Genomic DNA, 16,807 nt, shown 5'->3' on the forward strand with positions numbered 1-16,807 from the left:
TGTTGTGTGTTGTGTGATGAACCATCATGTGTGTGTGTGTGTGTGTGTGTGTGTGTGTGTGTGTGTGTGTGTGTGTGTGTGTGTGTTATTGGACTAACTGTGAGTGTGTTTTTGTGCTGTAGGTGCAGGAGCTGCAGAATCCTCCCAGAGCCAGTATGGTGGTTAAGGACTGTGTGAAGGCCTGTCTGGACTCCACATACAAATACATCTTTGACAACTGCCATGAGCTCTACAACCAACTGCTGGACCAGGTAAGAGTGGAGACTGACCAGCAGGGTTAAGAAAGACTCTTAAGATCAGTATGGCCACAAACATACTCAAATGCATGAATGCAGACTGTGTTTCCACAAGGGGTGCAATAGCGGGCAAAACCCACAGGGTGTACTTCTACGGTTAGTTTTCTCTTTCAGGGCAACTACTGTCATGGTGGACCAGTTGTTGGTTAAAGTGAAAGTGTAGCTCAATGCTAAGGATGTTTTCTATTGACTTAGTTAGGCAAGTGGTTCAGTTCTTCACTGACCCTGTCACTAACTAACTTACTAACTAAGACCTAATGCATGGATCCAATACAATGAAACACATCCGGTTTCTTTTCCAATTGTTTATGTTCAGTTAAGATATAAACAACAATGTTTTTGAGCATTTTGATATAATCTTGCCTGCATTTGTCCATTTAGGAGCAAGAAGACACAAAATAGAGCTCAATTCAGTATTTGCACGCTTAAGATGCAGCTTTCTGTGCATGAATTGAGTTCTCATTCGTGTCTTCTTATCGCTTGAATATTTAAATTGTCAAAAAACATGCAACTGATAAACTTTCAGTTGTCCAGTGATAAATGTTTTGTAATGTGCAGCGCTGACCTGAATAATAACAAATCGGGTTTTAACAGCAGAGACTTGAAGGAAACCCAGTTGGCCTTGAGTATTGAGTTTTGTTGAATATGTACTGGATGGCATGCTTTCAATGCGTTTTCCAAGCAGGGACATCTGTGATTGTGTGGAGTGTGGAGTGAAAAGAGAGTGTGCTGAATGAGAGAAGGGTGTTTCCTTGCTGGAAGAGAGCATGTCTCTCTTCTCAGCCCGGTTGTAAAGTACATGCAGTGTTATGACACAATTTATTTCTGATGTTGTTGGTGTGTGTGTGTGTGGTCGCTTTGATCTGATCTCTCCAGTCAGACATGACCACAGAATTTCTCATGGTCCATTCGCACGACACACGCACTAACACAGTGGCTTTCACGCATTCACACACAACATGATCTGATGCGCTGATCCCAGAATCCTCCGTCACAGTGTCACGCTTGCAGAAAGTGTCAGTAAACTCACTAGCCGTGGTGTTTTCCCTCTCTGACACTGTGTCAGTATTTCATTGATTTTTAAGGTTTATAGAGCAGTAGTTCACAAATATGAGTTCCAAACCCATCTACTTTCCTCTGTGAAACACAAAAGGAGATTTTTGGAAGAATGTTCATGCTGCTCTTTACTGCATTTTGACCAGGGCTTGCCAACTTTCATCAGCATAGAGAATCATTCTGTAATACAGTATATTCCAAGTTTTCTTTTGTATTAATCTAACTTTATATATATATATATATATATATATATATATATATTGAGATTTAAGAACATTTAAGCACATTAATCTATTAGTGTCATGTGTGCAGATATTTTATTTATGTGCTCAGTGACCTGGTGAAAAAGACAAAGCTATGCGGTGTTATGTTTATATGCTATTATATTATTTATTATTATTTATAAATAAAGATTTTATTTGTATCTTTTCAGATTCAATTTATTTTAGTAATTGTGTTATGTGTTTTTGTCATTTTTATTAGTATTAAATTTTTTAATTTAGGTTTAATTTATTTTATTTTATATTAGTTATTATTTTCATGTTTTAATGTAAGTTTTGGTAATTTTATGTGCCTTTGTCATTATTAGTTTTTTTTTTTTCATTTTACATTTAGTTTTAATTTTTATTTATTATTATTATCATTTATTTTTATTTATTATTATATTATGTTTGATTTTTATTTATACAGATTTTTTTTATTTTCAAGTTTCATTTTAACTTTAGTTTTTTTCTGTGCTTTTGCCATTTTTATTTGTTTTTATTAGTGTAATTAGTTTTTAAACATTTAAATTTAGATTTAATTTTTTTATTTAATTTAGTTTTTTTAAGTTTTATTTCAGTTTCAGTAATTTTTTTCTAAGTATTTATATATATTTTTATTTCAGCTTTATTGGAATTAACTAAATCTATTTTTAGTAGTTAGTTTTGATAACACTGATCCTGTCCTGCAGAAATCCTCATGTTTCTGTGTTTATACTGTAAGTTATTGAGCTCTGAAGGGCAGGACTGTCAGCATCACCAGCCCAAAATAACAGTTTATAGCGGATTCCCCAAACACAACACAGCTAAAATTACCAGAGTTTAACTCTCACTAGAAGAGAGGTTTATTTTTAGTGGCTTTTGGAGCAGACTGACCCATCTTCTTCTCTAAATGAGGCAAAGGCCCCATGGAGAGGAAAACAGGGTTTTATCTGGTGCACATGGAAGGTTCTTATTATCTTATATATAAAATATAGCAGCATCACTGAGAAGTGGGTTGGTTATGTTATATAATCATGTCAAAGAGCTCTTAAGACATGTGCGCGGGAAACAAGCAAATCCTGTTAGTGTGATGTGAGTGAAGGAAATCCGTGGAAACATGAGGACTTGAAAAGAACAAAGATGCATGGTTGGTGGAAATAACATGAGACGCAGTGAGTCAGAACAACTGGCAGACAATTTACAGAGATAAAGAGATTAAAAAACTGACAGAAAATACTTCAGTGAATTTCACAAAACCAGGCAGAAACATGCAGGGGTCATATTTCATCTTCCAAAAAAATAATGTATAAATCTCACATACTACTCCAGCTTACATCATCAGAAAACTTTATTTGCAAAACGTTAAAAATTGTACTTCCACAAAAAAGGGAAAAAATATTTTCAATTTTGCATAAAGAAACTAATTTAATGATATGATAAGTATGAAATAATATAATAATTATAGTAATATATATAATAATTCAATATTAAATAATGTTATAATGATGACTTTTAATAATTATATATTATTTAGTCATATTTGTGTGCTATTTTAATGCTGATTTATGAATATAAAAAACATACTTTATTACAGTCATAAAGTGTTCCAGTTATATTTTCTTTTTGACCTTCCAAGAAAAATAAATAAATAAATTCAGTTTGCATTAAAAAGTTAGGGCTATTTTGACTATTTTCATGATGATTATTCACATTTTTCTTGTTCCTAAGTATGAAATTAAATTCATAATTATAATAATATGTAATCATTCATAACTAAATGATACAAAATAGTGTTGCAATGATTAATTATTTTACAAATTATATATTGTCAATTAACTTTAATGCTGATATAAAGTAATGAAAATGTTACAATTAATCAATAAATAAATAAATACAAATGGTTAATGGGATTAAAATAGGCGTCCTTCTTTATGCAAAATATTATTTCTTTTTTTTCTATTGGATGAAATATAGTCTGTTGTTCCCAAGACATCCAGCTATTTATTCTAAACCGCTTTACATTTGCAGTTATGATCTATAAATAAATAAACTGTACATATTGCAGAAGAAGCAATTAGCAGAGCGTGTAGCTGTGATTTACACGATGCATGTTAAACTCACACCTGAAAGAGCATCACCAGAAACATGTAATAATGGAAAGCCCTTAAAACACCTTTTAATTAGAGGTAAAGGTTATTTATAGGTATATGCAGAGGACCGGCGTGTGTTTTAGATGATTAGAGATATATTTTATATCTTAATACCATGGGCTTCAGGGAACATTCTTTTTAATCAGAAACATACCAACCCACAAATTATTACATTTAAATGAATAATGTTTTTAATTCTAATATTCCGATTGTCTTTTAGTAAAGGTGTAAATGTAAATGAACCTGTTCATCTCAGGTGTCTCCTTTAGAGTTTAAGAAGAAACCACAGTAGTGTCTCAAACTGTGCTCAGAAGTTGTCAAGGATTGTAAAATGCTGTTTCATGTTGCCTTTTAGTCTCATGAGCAATGAAAAAGCAAGCTAAAGTATGGCTTGAGGGTGAGATCTGGATGAAATGACTCCAGACCTGCTGCAGGGCCTCATTTCACCACAGACAATCACCAAACACAATGATTCTGTTGAGTGTAGAAAATTACCACAGAAAAGACAGAGAGAGTTTGGAGCAGCCCATCTTCATCCAGATGGGAGGATGAGGATGGAAGAGTCCATTGTGTGTCAGTGGAGGGTGAATCTGAAGGAGGATCAGCACACAGAACATCATGCTATCTCCATGTATGTCATCACATTGATTTATGTCAAGGTTGATTAAATTTTGCGTAAAAGCATCTTCCAAATATAAAGTTAAAGTAGATTAGTTACTTGTAGCTGTATAACATCAAACACTTTTTGCAACTGGATAAACTAGAAAGGGATTATATAATTTATTTTTCCATTTCTTTACATTTTTTTTAATTCCAAATATATTTTGTAATCATTGACATATAATAATTTGCTCTGAAATAGCTTTCTTTTGCAGTTAATGTCACTTCAGTCAATTAGTGCCAAACTCCTACTTCCAGACTGCCTACTTTTCACGATCTAGTAAAATCATGTCCCTGCCTACATAATTGAATGTTAATGATTTCAAAAGGCAAACATGTTTTGTGGAAAGAACATGCATTGATTAAGTACACACAAGAAGACAAGGAAAGGAAACAGCACAGTCAAACAATGTGATATAAACCCCTTCTCATTTAATCCGTTCTAATTTCAGTCTGTGCATCTTTTTTGCAAGTTGACAGACCTAATTAAGAACATTATCTGTGTCTAATTTTTTATTCATACAGTTCTTACATACAGACATACAGTACATGCACGCTAAAGAAGGATACAATATTTATCTTTCCAAAATCATCATCATCTGCACTGAAACAATCAGTTCTTTAATACCATCTGAAGCACATAGACACACACACACACACACACACACACACACACACACCCTGAGGAAAATCCATCCTTCATTTAATCTCACGTTTGGGTGGAGTGACTCAGTGTGTGTGTGTGTGTGTGTGTGTGTGTGTCTGTGTCTGTGTCTGTGTCTGTGTGTGTGTGTGTGTGTGTGTGTGTGTGTGTGTGTGTGTGTGTGTTGTCCTTTGCCTCGTAATGATAACCTCACTTGTGTCTCAGTGTGATGACAGGCAGATGTGGGCACTCTTTCTTGTAATTGTCTCCATGAACTTGAATTAGAGAGTGACATTCACACACACACATACACACACACACACACACACACACACACACACACACACACAGTCACAGAGTAAATAAAGCAAGATCAATGTAAAGTTAAATGATCCAAACAGTGTTTTAGGAGGAATTAATTCAAAAACTACATACTTATATTTTTTATATTAGATTTGTGTTTACTTGGGCAAAACCTGGTGTTGTAGTTTTAGGATGTTGTGGGTCACTGCTAGGAGGTTTCTATTTATCTCCCAAGCATTTAGGGGATTGCAATGTGGTTGTTGGGAGTTTTTATGCAGTTACTAGGATGCTGCTTTGTGGTTGCTCTACAGAGTCACTTGTGTTTTAGAATTATAAATGTTACTCCTCATCATTCATATGTAATGTAACGAATCCTGCTGTTACACATTCATAACAGGAAACAAGGACAGGTGTTTCTCTCATTCTACAGATAAAGCAGTAGAGGAATGTGACCTGGTGTTGTGCTCCTGCTCTGACTCTAATCTAATTCAGCACATATTACTCAACACCCTCAAGGAGCTGCTTTTTCCTTTAGTAAAACTGTGTTTCGCAGGCTTACATACCACATACAGACCCATATACACAACACAGATGTCAGGATGAAAGTCTCTTTTATGAGTCACTTATTAGACTCCAATGGACCTTATATGTGCATGTGTGTTCAGTGTATTACCTGCTGTAGACTAGTACACACAGAGGTCTTAGTGTTCAACTGTATGGTGCTTAAGACAAGATGACTGAATAATAAAACACTCGCTGCTGTGGCCTTACAGGAAGCACCATGCTTGAGAGATAGGGAGAAAAATCCTTACTGTTGTACAAAATCAAACAGCAGTACATTTTTTCTTGTGTTTACCATGGGACGCAATGTGGCATAGAGCATGTTTTAATGCATGTTACATAATCCATGATGCATTTTTGCCTTGTTTAGTAAGAGCCGAATTGACTGTTTTAATGTGTTATTGTCAACTGATCCTAAAAAAGACACATACTGAGAAATCAAATTTCTCACTAGTCATTCTGACATCAAACATATCATACCCTGACATCACACCCCCCTTTAAAATAATCTGATTTTTTTGCTTTGCAGCCTGAAATGAAAATGGACACGGTTTTTGTTTTATGCAGTTTTATTTTCTCAGTGCAGTATTAAATGTGAAGTATTAATTTCTTTAAAAAAAAAACTTACACAGTCTTTGACCCTAAATATAAACTAAATTATGGCCCCAAAAATAAACACATAAATAAAAACATGACTGGAATTATAATTGAATGGAATTATAAAATAATTGAATCGACACAGTGGATAATGTTTCAGCACCTTGGACAGTGAACCAACACAGTGAATTGTGCTTCAGCACCACAGACAGACTGCTTTCGTCCAGTGTGGCTTACATGCATTTAAGGTTTGTATTTTGTTAAGTGCATGCATTTCTTGGGAATCGAACTCATGACCTTAGTGTTGCTATTTATAAAGGTCAAGAAAGTCTTTAGAGCAAGTTTAGCAGATATTCGCTGTTTGAATGTGCTTACAGTGTACTTCTTATATAAGTGAATGTTTCACAGCTTAATCGCTGTTAAACACTAATGTTGTATTGTAGCTGTCAGTCTTTCTCAGGTTATTCGAAATGGCAGAAAGTGTGAGGCAGTGCGAGACAAAACTCCTGTCAAGTGTTTGAGGAAGGACTATGAGGAGGGAAAACAAAAATGTCAAAAAAATCCTTGAAATTGCACTACCATCACATTCCTGGTTTTATTTTGCACAATTCATGAATCTTTTTATTTGGCCTTGGCTTGTGAGCCTTTACCTTTTCCTTTTTTTAAAGCGCACATACAGGACCCTGAAAAACAGTCAAGTTTGTCTTTGCAATTATTTATCAAAATGTAATCGTTCCACTCCTGAAATTACCTTCCTTTTCTTTTGATGTCACCAGGCTGCACAGATTATTGGATATGCCAACAGCCAAAAAGCTTTTAAGGCATTATTTTAGTAAACCTGAATTCAGGTCTGAATCCTTCCTTATATGTGATGCCCATTTTCTTCAATATTTTATTTTTACCTTTTATTTTACTCTGTTTTACCATTTACCTTCGTTAAACATCCTGTTTAACTTGGCTTGACATGTTGTATGTCATGGGTTGTTGTCATGTCATTTTGACTTGTAAGATTCAAAGCAACATCTTGATACTTCCTAATATTATCCTTCACTAGGATTGAAAGCATTATCTATAGATTAAAAAATAACTAACTATTAAAAATAATTAAATTTCAGGAGATGAATGTGACTCAGGGATACCATTGTTAACCAGGGATTTACTGCACAATGATTAAGGATAAGGTTTTTACTACAGTTTCTACCCAATAAAATATAACTTCAACTGCAAAAAAAAGAAAAAAAAAAAATATCTTGATTTTTTTTATCTTGAAATACCTTTTTATTTTTACTTACATCTTATTTTGAATCATTTTATGCCACCTTGAGGCCTCCTGGTTAAGAGCTACTGAGTTGGTTACTAGTCTAATCAGATAGTAGTCTACTCTACTAGTCTACTGTTGTACATAGACTAGTAGGATCCTGAACATTGACTGTGTAAGAGTAGCTTTAGTAAATGGTTTAGTTGAAGTTGTTGCAGAACACAGGATTTTCATAATTAATGAAGACGTTAATGAGCTTAAAAGACAAGAAACACAAAATATTAATGTGCTGTTTAAATTATTTTTAATCGTGTGTGTGTTTGTGTGTGTGTGTGTGTTTACATACGGGTAAAAAAAGTATTTAGCTGAATGCACTGTAAGTCGTTTTGGATAATAGCATCTGCTAAATGCATAAATGTAAATGTAATGTAATGTATTTGTGTGTGTTTGCACTGCCTAATAAAATGTGTCTTATGAAGCAAAAACACTTTACCAGATTGCAGAGTGTTCAGATTCTCCTCTGTCCCATCAGTTAACCAGACTGAATTATTTAAACTCCAAACACGTGGGAGAGATTTTCATTATCTGTATAAATCTTCTCTTTCCAGGCTAAAAAGCAGGATCTGCCGCGTGAAGAACAGGGTCCGTCCATCAAGAACCTGGACTTCTGGCCCAAACTGATCACACTGATGGTGTCTGTTATTGATGAGGACAGAATGGCCTACACACCCATAATTAACCAGTGCGTATCTCACACACACTAACATTTTGAAGTCATCTGAATGTGTCTGTACCATATGTTGTTGAGTTCTCTCCACAGGAAAGTTAAAAATAGCAAAGAGATATCTTACATATAAAATCTCATCTAAACAATAAAAGTTTTTTCTTTTTATTAAGATTTGATTTTGGGAAGTTCTGAACATATCCATATTGTAGTATTTCATAGATACATTGCAATGAAATGCAATATGTGACGTGTGTGTGTGTGTGTGTGTGTGTGTGCAAAACAGACATCGATAGCAGTTTCTCCAACAGAAATTCACAGGCAGGCATTAGTTGTGAATAATTCAGCATCCTGGACAAACCCAGAGAAGAATCGTCTTTCCCTCGATTTGTTTTTCTTCCGCTTCAAGTGTTTCTGTTTATTCAACTCTCTCTTATCTTTTATCTCACCTTTTGCAGTAGTCTGTGTGTGTGAGATGTTACTGGACTTATAGTGTCATTAGTTCTGGTCTCGATTAAACAAAGGAAAACTAGATTTGCTGCCCTAAGATATGTTGTTTCTGTGTTTTTTCTGTTTTGTTTTGAAGTTTTGGATGAAATAAAGCATCAGACTCACTCTAATGTAAAATTACATTGCAGCAGAACAACAACAAAAACAATCACGGTTAAGTATGCAAATATTACAATGACATCATACCATATGTTAAATGATGGAAATTCCATTAAGTCAGTGTTAAGTCAGATTTTGAAACCTTAATCTTACTTTTATTAAGGTTTAAACTTCACAAAATCTAAAATCAGATTGTACATTGAGGTATTTCGTAGATAAAGTATGAATAGAGTCTGTGGGGTCAGAGATTGGTGCTGAATTATTTGTTATTTGTTTAGAATGAGCTCTGAGCAGAATATTGGAGGAATATCTGTACAGCGCTGCCACACAAACGATGAAGTAAAATAAATAAATCTTTGTTTCCACAGGCAGCAAAAAAGCAAATCCATTCCAAACCACATTTATACATAGCTTGAACTCCAAATAAATCAGTTTTTTGAAAATAGATTGGATTTCAGGTTTTGAAATATTAGGGATGCCACATTTTTTAAATGTCATGCACAAGGTATCATCCCATGCTGCGCCTGAATTCACTCTTTTCCATTGTAATGTGGAACTTGTGTGCAATTTTACACACAGAATATGCATGATTATGTGCATTACAGCAATATCTCAAAAGGTCACACTACTGCTCAAAAGTCTGGGGTTGGTAAGATTTTTGTAATGCTTTTGAATGAACTCTCTTCTGCAAAGCTGCATTTATTTGATCAAAAATACAGTAAAAACAGTAACATTGAGAAATATTATTAGAATTTCAAGCATCATTCCTCCAGTCTTCAGTGTCACATGATCTTCAGAAATCATTCTAATATGCTGATTTGCTGCTCAAGAAACATTTCTGATTATAATCAATGTTGAGAACAGTTGTGCTGCCCAATATGTTTGTGGAAACCATGACACATTTTATTTTCCACAATTCTTAGATGAATACAAATTTCAAAAGAACAGCATTTATTTGAAATCTTTTGCAACATTATTATGTCTTTACTACCACTCTTGATCAATTGAATCAGTCTTTAGCGAATAAAAGTATCAATTTCTTTTAAAATAATTCTTACCAATCCCATTTTAAATGGTTTCATGTAATGAGTTCAGCGCAGGGAGACTTCTGACTTTCCATCCTCTATTTCTACACTACTTAAAGTCATCATGACTTTATTTCCTTATTACATGTTCCTGGTCTTATTATGAACAATTCATCACTGTGTGTTTTAAGAAACAATGTTTGTCTTAATAATCTTTCATCATAATAATAATGACATCCTCCGCATTCTTCCTCCCAGCATATAAAATCAGTTTTGCACAATAAATCACTTTACAGAAGCAAAACGACCTGTGAACGATGTTTCATGCTGAATAAAAGTAAATGCTGTACAGTAGCAGCTGACTACATTATCTGAACAACTGGATCTGTTCCTTCAGCGTGGTTGGTCAGTCCTAAAGATAGAGAGTGATTAAGAGAGAGAGATGCTCCCTTAATTAAGCATATTAAATGACTCTAGTTAGGAACATGTCTTTCCATTACTATAAGAGTACATGATCAGTGTGTTCATCTGAATCCATATGTGTCCATCTCTGAGAGCTTCTTCTGTCCCTCCTGAAGCAATTAAACCGAGTTGGGTCTGGTGTAGATTGATCTGAGATCGTTTTTGATCAGTGAGGGAGAGCAGAGAACTGATTGCTTCACTCGCTGATATGGTACGGAGGCGGTTGCCATGGAAACAGCTCGCGCGATGGGTAGTACAGTGAAATTGGTGTCCATAAGCAGAAAGTGCTCGCATGTGAAAAACACAGGTCTAAAACGGGATGAGACCCTCTTACACCCCTCTCTTCTCTCTGTCATAGTAATGGAAGGATGTGTTCCTAACCCAAGTTATTTCATATGATCAGTCACACTTGTGTGGGGTATGCATGTGTTTTTCGGAGGGTTTGTGTGTTGAGTAGCAGATGGAGTGAAGACTAGACTTAGACCTCTAGAACTGAAACTTCTGGATTTATTGCAATATTTATTTCATTTCAAACGCTTACTTATAATTAATTCTTCATTTTTTCTTTCTTTAGGAATTTTTTAATAAAAATGGGTCATGAAAATATATATTTAGCAAATTTATTACTACATTAATTATTTATTAATCTTTCGTTTTCTTTTTCTTTCTTTAGAGTTTATAATTAAAAATATTCCAATAAAAAGACATGAAAATATATTAGTTAACCAAATTTATTTCAAACACTTATTTATTTATTCTTTCTTTCTTTTTGAATTTCTAAATAAATTAATTCTAATAAAAGGTCATTAAAATATATATTTAGCAAATTTAATATTACGTTTATTATTCATTATTTCATTTAATGTTTTATTTATTTTTTAATAAACATAATTCCAATAAAATAAAAAGTCATTCAAATGTAACAAATTGATATATATATATATATATATATTGTGTTATGTATTTATAAATATTTATAAAATAAATGTTTAATTTTTAAAGCAATTAATTACACCACAGAAAACAGGTTTTAACTTGGTCTTTATGAAGATTAAGACCACTTGATCAGAATCTTTCAGATGCTGTATATGATTTTATTTATGTCTGTTTTTATTTAATTTCAGGTTCCCTCAAGAGTTGAATATGGGTAGAATTAGTGCAGAAATCATGTGGAACCTCTTCGCTCTGGATATGAAGTACGCAATGGAGGGTGAGTTTCTCCTGCTCCGGTTTTTACCGTCTCTGTTTCTGTTCAGATCGTAGACCAACACATGTGACAGATCGATTGTTTCTGAGCAGAACTCAAGCTGGTTTTACATCACTGTTGGACTGAGTGTTTGAGAAAAGTCACATGATTCATGTTTATGTTCAGTTCTTTCTGAAGCCTCTTTCATGTTCTACAAGCAGAAATATTATTTTAGTTTGGTAGCAGTTTGTTTTATTTTTGCTCTGAAGTCTCCCTATAGCACGAATAACATTTATTTGTACCAAAAACAGTTAGTGTAATGATATGTAAATGTGGGCATTCAAGTGTTAATGAGCTGTGATGTCATCATCCTGCTTTGAAATTGAGTTTCTATAAATGATCTGGCTGGACTAAAGTGGAAGCTTTGTGTAGAGCGTGCCTGCAAACTGCATTGAAATTAAACTACAATATGTCTATTGTGAGTTGCTTTGACAAAAATCATAAATGTAAATGCAAATGTGATACAAACTCTTCAAAGAGTGTTGTTTGACGTTGATGGCAGTAGGACAGTGTGGCATCAGTGATTCATGGATATTCAGAGTCACCTGTGAGATCTGATTCAAACACAGATGGTCTGCTGTCAAAGGCTGACACACACACACACACACACACACACTGCTGTGCCTCTGATTGTGCCACAGATTGTCTGCTTGGAAAGCTGAGAGAATGAAAGGCCACACACACACAAACTGTTCTTGAAAGTAAAGGGTGAATGAATTGCAAGGTTATTTTCTCCTCCACACACACACACACACCTGACAGTAGAGCATTTAAAAGGCAATTCCCTCTGATTCAAACTCACACATTCACTGATCTCAGTGAGGACATAGACTTCTGTTATTTTTAAATAAAGCTAACACAAACCGTCAAAGTTAATTAATTGATAAAACCTTAGTATCGTGACTATATACAGTGTACTGAATATTTATATAAATACATGTAGAGAGAAAACATTAGATTATTTATTTTGGAATTGGAGTTTTTTGAGATTACTGGTCATTTTGATGCTCCGTTATCCAGTATGTTTTTATATGCTCGATCTCAATCTGTTTCAGAAAGTTAATTGACAAAATTAAAAGGATAGCTCACCCAAAAATGAAAATTCTGTCATAATTTACTCACCCTCATGTTGACGGTAACCATTGGCTTCCATAGTATATAAAAAAAAAAGGTTTTATGGAAGTCAATGGCTACCATCAACAGTTTGTATACCAACATTATTCAAAATATCTTCTTTTGTGATCAACAAAAGAAAGAAACTCATACAGGTTTGGAACATGTGGAGGATGAGTAAATGACAGAATTTTCTTTCTTTTCTTTCTTTTATTTTAACTATCCCTTTAGGAAAGATGAAATGAACACCGATATTGAAAAAATGTCAACACTGTGCAATATAAGTTCAGATCTCACAGACTGAAGATTATGTGCAGTCACACACACACACACACACACACACATATACAGCCTCTTTGTTTCACAGGTTATCGAACCATCTTTAGCTTGCCATAGGAATCAGGTGTCAAGATAATGGTAATCTATAGATTTCACACACATACACACACACACACACACACACTCATACACACCTCTCAGCCTTTGCTGTCATTTCTTTTTAATATGGATTGACGTGTTGCCATGACATGTCACAGAAAAGAAAAGCTCAAACCTTTGTGCAGTTTCACTTTCCTTTCATTCGTATTTTTCTTGAGGGCACATTCAGAAATCTATCTTTCATTTGAATATAATCCAGATCAGTTTATGTTGATACGTTGACATTGATGTGAGGCAGAATGCATTCACTTTAAGGCACATAAAAACAAACCCACACACATTAATCTGATGGTTTGAGCTTCTGGCTCCGCGTTTAGAAACCTGCTTGGGAGAAATATTTTTTAGCATTTGTGTTTTGAGAGGGTATGTTTGTTTTTACTCTTACATTGTCTGTGTTTAGGATTTAGGATAGTCATATTGACTCTGAATTTAGCACAGACGTGACATGATACATCAGAAACTGCCAGATGAGGAGATGTGAACAATGTATTTATTGTGCATTTTGTACAAATAATGTTGGCTCTTTCACAAATTGCTGTTGTTCTTTTTTGTTAGCTGCTTTTGATAAAAGCATAAATGTAGTACGCAAACAAACCCGTGCTTTTGTTCAGATTTTCTCATTCGAATCTCAAATCAGAATAGTTATGAAAAAGACTAATCCCATTTGCTCTGTAGCCACACTGTATATGATATAAATAATTATATTTTATTGAGCTCATTCTGCAATGAGTGGTAAAATACTGACATTTTCTGCTCAAAAGAATAATATTATCAGTTCTACTTTGTAATTCCAGCATGCATTCCTTTTTGTGTGCTGATATAATAAAGAAATATTACAGAAATGAAGCTTGACATAAACCTTGCACTCACAATCAGATTTTAGATCGCACTTGGATAGAAGTATGCTCTTCTGTGTTATGAATAGACAATGGCTTTCAAGAAAATATAGTTTCAATAAAGATCCACGCCAAAATATATATATATATTTACATACATACATACATACACATACAAAAATGTTCAATACTGTATACTTCTCTGTGTTGACCTGATCATCATTCTTTTGTGTTATTCACAATCAACTGCATATACACAACTTAATTTTAATGAAAAATAACAAATGAAAAAAATATATAATCATAAACGATTACAAAAATATTATAATAAACTAGGTTGGCGGATAATTCAGCAGCAAAAGAAAAATCACGGGAGCACAATCATTTGATCAAATCTATTGAAATATTTTATTTACAAATAAAAGTGAATACGTCTCAAATCTGGTAGAATGTTACACATTGCTCTTTGTATTATTGTAAAATACATCATTGAAAAAACAAGTATATACATTTATATAGAAATCTAAAAGACGTTTCTTTTAAATCTATAGCACCGTAATAAAGGCAGCAACATATCATAGATAGGACAGAACAAGAAAGACTATTAATAATCTTTTATTTCGCAGAAAATATTATAATGCTGAAGGCGCCAATAGAAGAGCGGCACAGAGCACTTATCCGCATCCCGTGCGCAGAATGTTTAAGTAAATGAATTACTCTGTGATATTGGTTTATTTCGACTCTGTGGATTAATGCTTACTGGAGACGCAAACCGATTCAAACGTTTCAGTCCTATTTGATGAACTGGTTCACTAAGAAGAACTGGTCAAATCAAACGATTCGTTCGTGAACCAGACATCACTAGTACAAAGGGAAGAGATATATGCCACTGATTGACGTCTGTACTTCGCGGTCAGAGAGCACCTGTCCATCAAAATCTCACTATCCAATCAGAGTAGATCACTGTTAAGCCCGCCCCCATGAGAGGTTTGTGTCAAAACACCAAACAAAAACCTACGAAGCGTAAGGGAAATCTGTGGCAATGCATTCAGAATCCATGATTAGTGAAATCTTAATCTTTGAAAAACATTAACAAAAAATAAAGCATATTTGAAGAGCCTGTTAAATTTGTGCGACTGAGTTCTTTATTTATTTATTTCTTTTATTGTATTTTTCTTCTTTTGTAATGGCATATTTTTGATAGTTTCTGAAAAAGTTACGTTCAGTTTTATACAGTAGTTACATTCATGTTTTTTTATCAAATATAATTCCATAGAGATACGTAGTCTATTAAATCTGTGCATTAGTTTAAAGAGTCTTTTCATTGAACAGTTTTAAACCCCAGTTACTGTGTGCTCTTGAAGAAAGTTTCGTAGTTTTACTGTAGTAACCGAACGTGACACGCAGTTTGAACACTGAATGGAGGATGACAGACAGCCGCAGCGGAGAGAAGAGTTCATGTGAACTAGAATTTAATGACTTCAATATGAATCTGTACCTCACATTGAACTATGAAACCGCTTCAGAACACTTGAAATATGTTCTTGAAAACGTTTTGGTGCTTTATAATGTTTTTGTGCCTTTCGTGGAGCTCAACAATAACACAGAAAAGTATACGCACAGTATCGGAGATGGATCGGTCTCGTCTGACTGATTCCCGATCCGCCGAAAATGCCAGGATCGGAGCCGATACCGATCCCAAGTATCGGATCGATGCATCCATAGTCAGCATGTTTGGCTTTCTTTCTATTGTGGAGGTTATCAAAGGTTAAAACTGACTTGTGGATTACAGCAAATCTGCTCTTCGACACGGAGCCTCCACCTGCACAAACGAACGAGCCCTGACCCTCTGAGATTAAAGAACAGGATCTCATGCATACAATCCGATATGAACGTCTATCTGCATTGTACACGTACTGCATACATGCATGATATACAGCTTGAACGCATATATTTACCACAGCACATTTAGAGTAAAATAATTCCACACAATGGGATATTCAATTCTTGAATATCTAAGGCAGGTGTTTTACATATATTATCATGATGATTTATTCATAACTAGTATATAAGCGTATGAAGCAATTGCATACCAGAAATCTCTCTCTCTGTCTCTCTCTCTCTCGTTATATATCTCCCACTATTTCACTCTCACACAGAGTATGACATATTGTTCATAAATGTGAGAGACATCAGACGCACAGCTGTACGGCTCAGATTAGGAGCTCCAGTAGATTGCTCTGTGTGGTTGCTGACTAGAACAGGTGTCTAGAAATGGCTTGGGTTTCTGCTTGAATGTAAGTAAACTGTATGTCTGTGAGATTTTTTGAGTTGTTCATGATTTATTGTTGTGGGTTTGATAAAATTCTAAATAAAAGCATTAGTGATAGTGTAAACAGCTCAGATTGTGTGTTTTGTAGTGTTGCTGATGTTAATGAGACACTGATCCACACAGCTGGAAGATCTGATGGACATATGATGTCTGGAGCCTTTAAAGACCCGCTGTACACAAAAGAGATATTGGAAGTACACCAGCAACACAGCAGGAGTGTGTGTGTATACAGATGAATTTACCCTGAAGCAGAAGA

The 16,807-nt window shown here is 34.4% G+C and overlaps 1 protein-coding gene across 3 annotated transcripts in view; it reads left to right on the forward strand.

Annotated features, from left to right (window-relative positions):
- LOC132156385 (protein unc-13 homolog C-like) overlaps nt 1–16,807 on the forward strand; it is a 153,006-nt gene that overhangs the window by 72,050 nt on the left and 64,149 nt on the right. For all 3 annotated transcript variants that reach the window (XM_059565376.1, XM_059565374.1, XM_059565375.1), the window contains 3 exons: nt 123–251; nt 8,375–8,508; nt 11,711–11,796. In XM_059565376.1, coding sequence (XP_059421359.1) covers nt 123–251; nt 8,375–8,508; nt 11,711–11,796 — 349 coding nt within the window. The remainder of the gene's footprint in view (nt 1–122; nt 252–8,374; nt 8,509–11,710; nt 11,797–16,807) is intronic.

This window comes from Carassius carassius, chromosome 13 (genome assembly GCF_963082965.1).
Source record: "Carassius carassius chromosome 13, fCarCar2.1, whole genome shotgun sequence".
Lineage (NCBI taxonomy): Eukaryota > Metazoa > Chordata > Actinopteri > Cypriniformes > Cyprinidae > Carassius > Carassius carassius.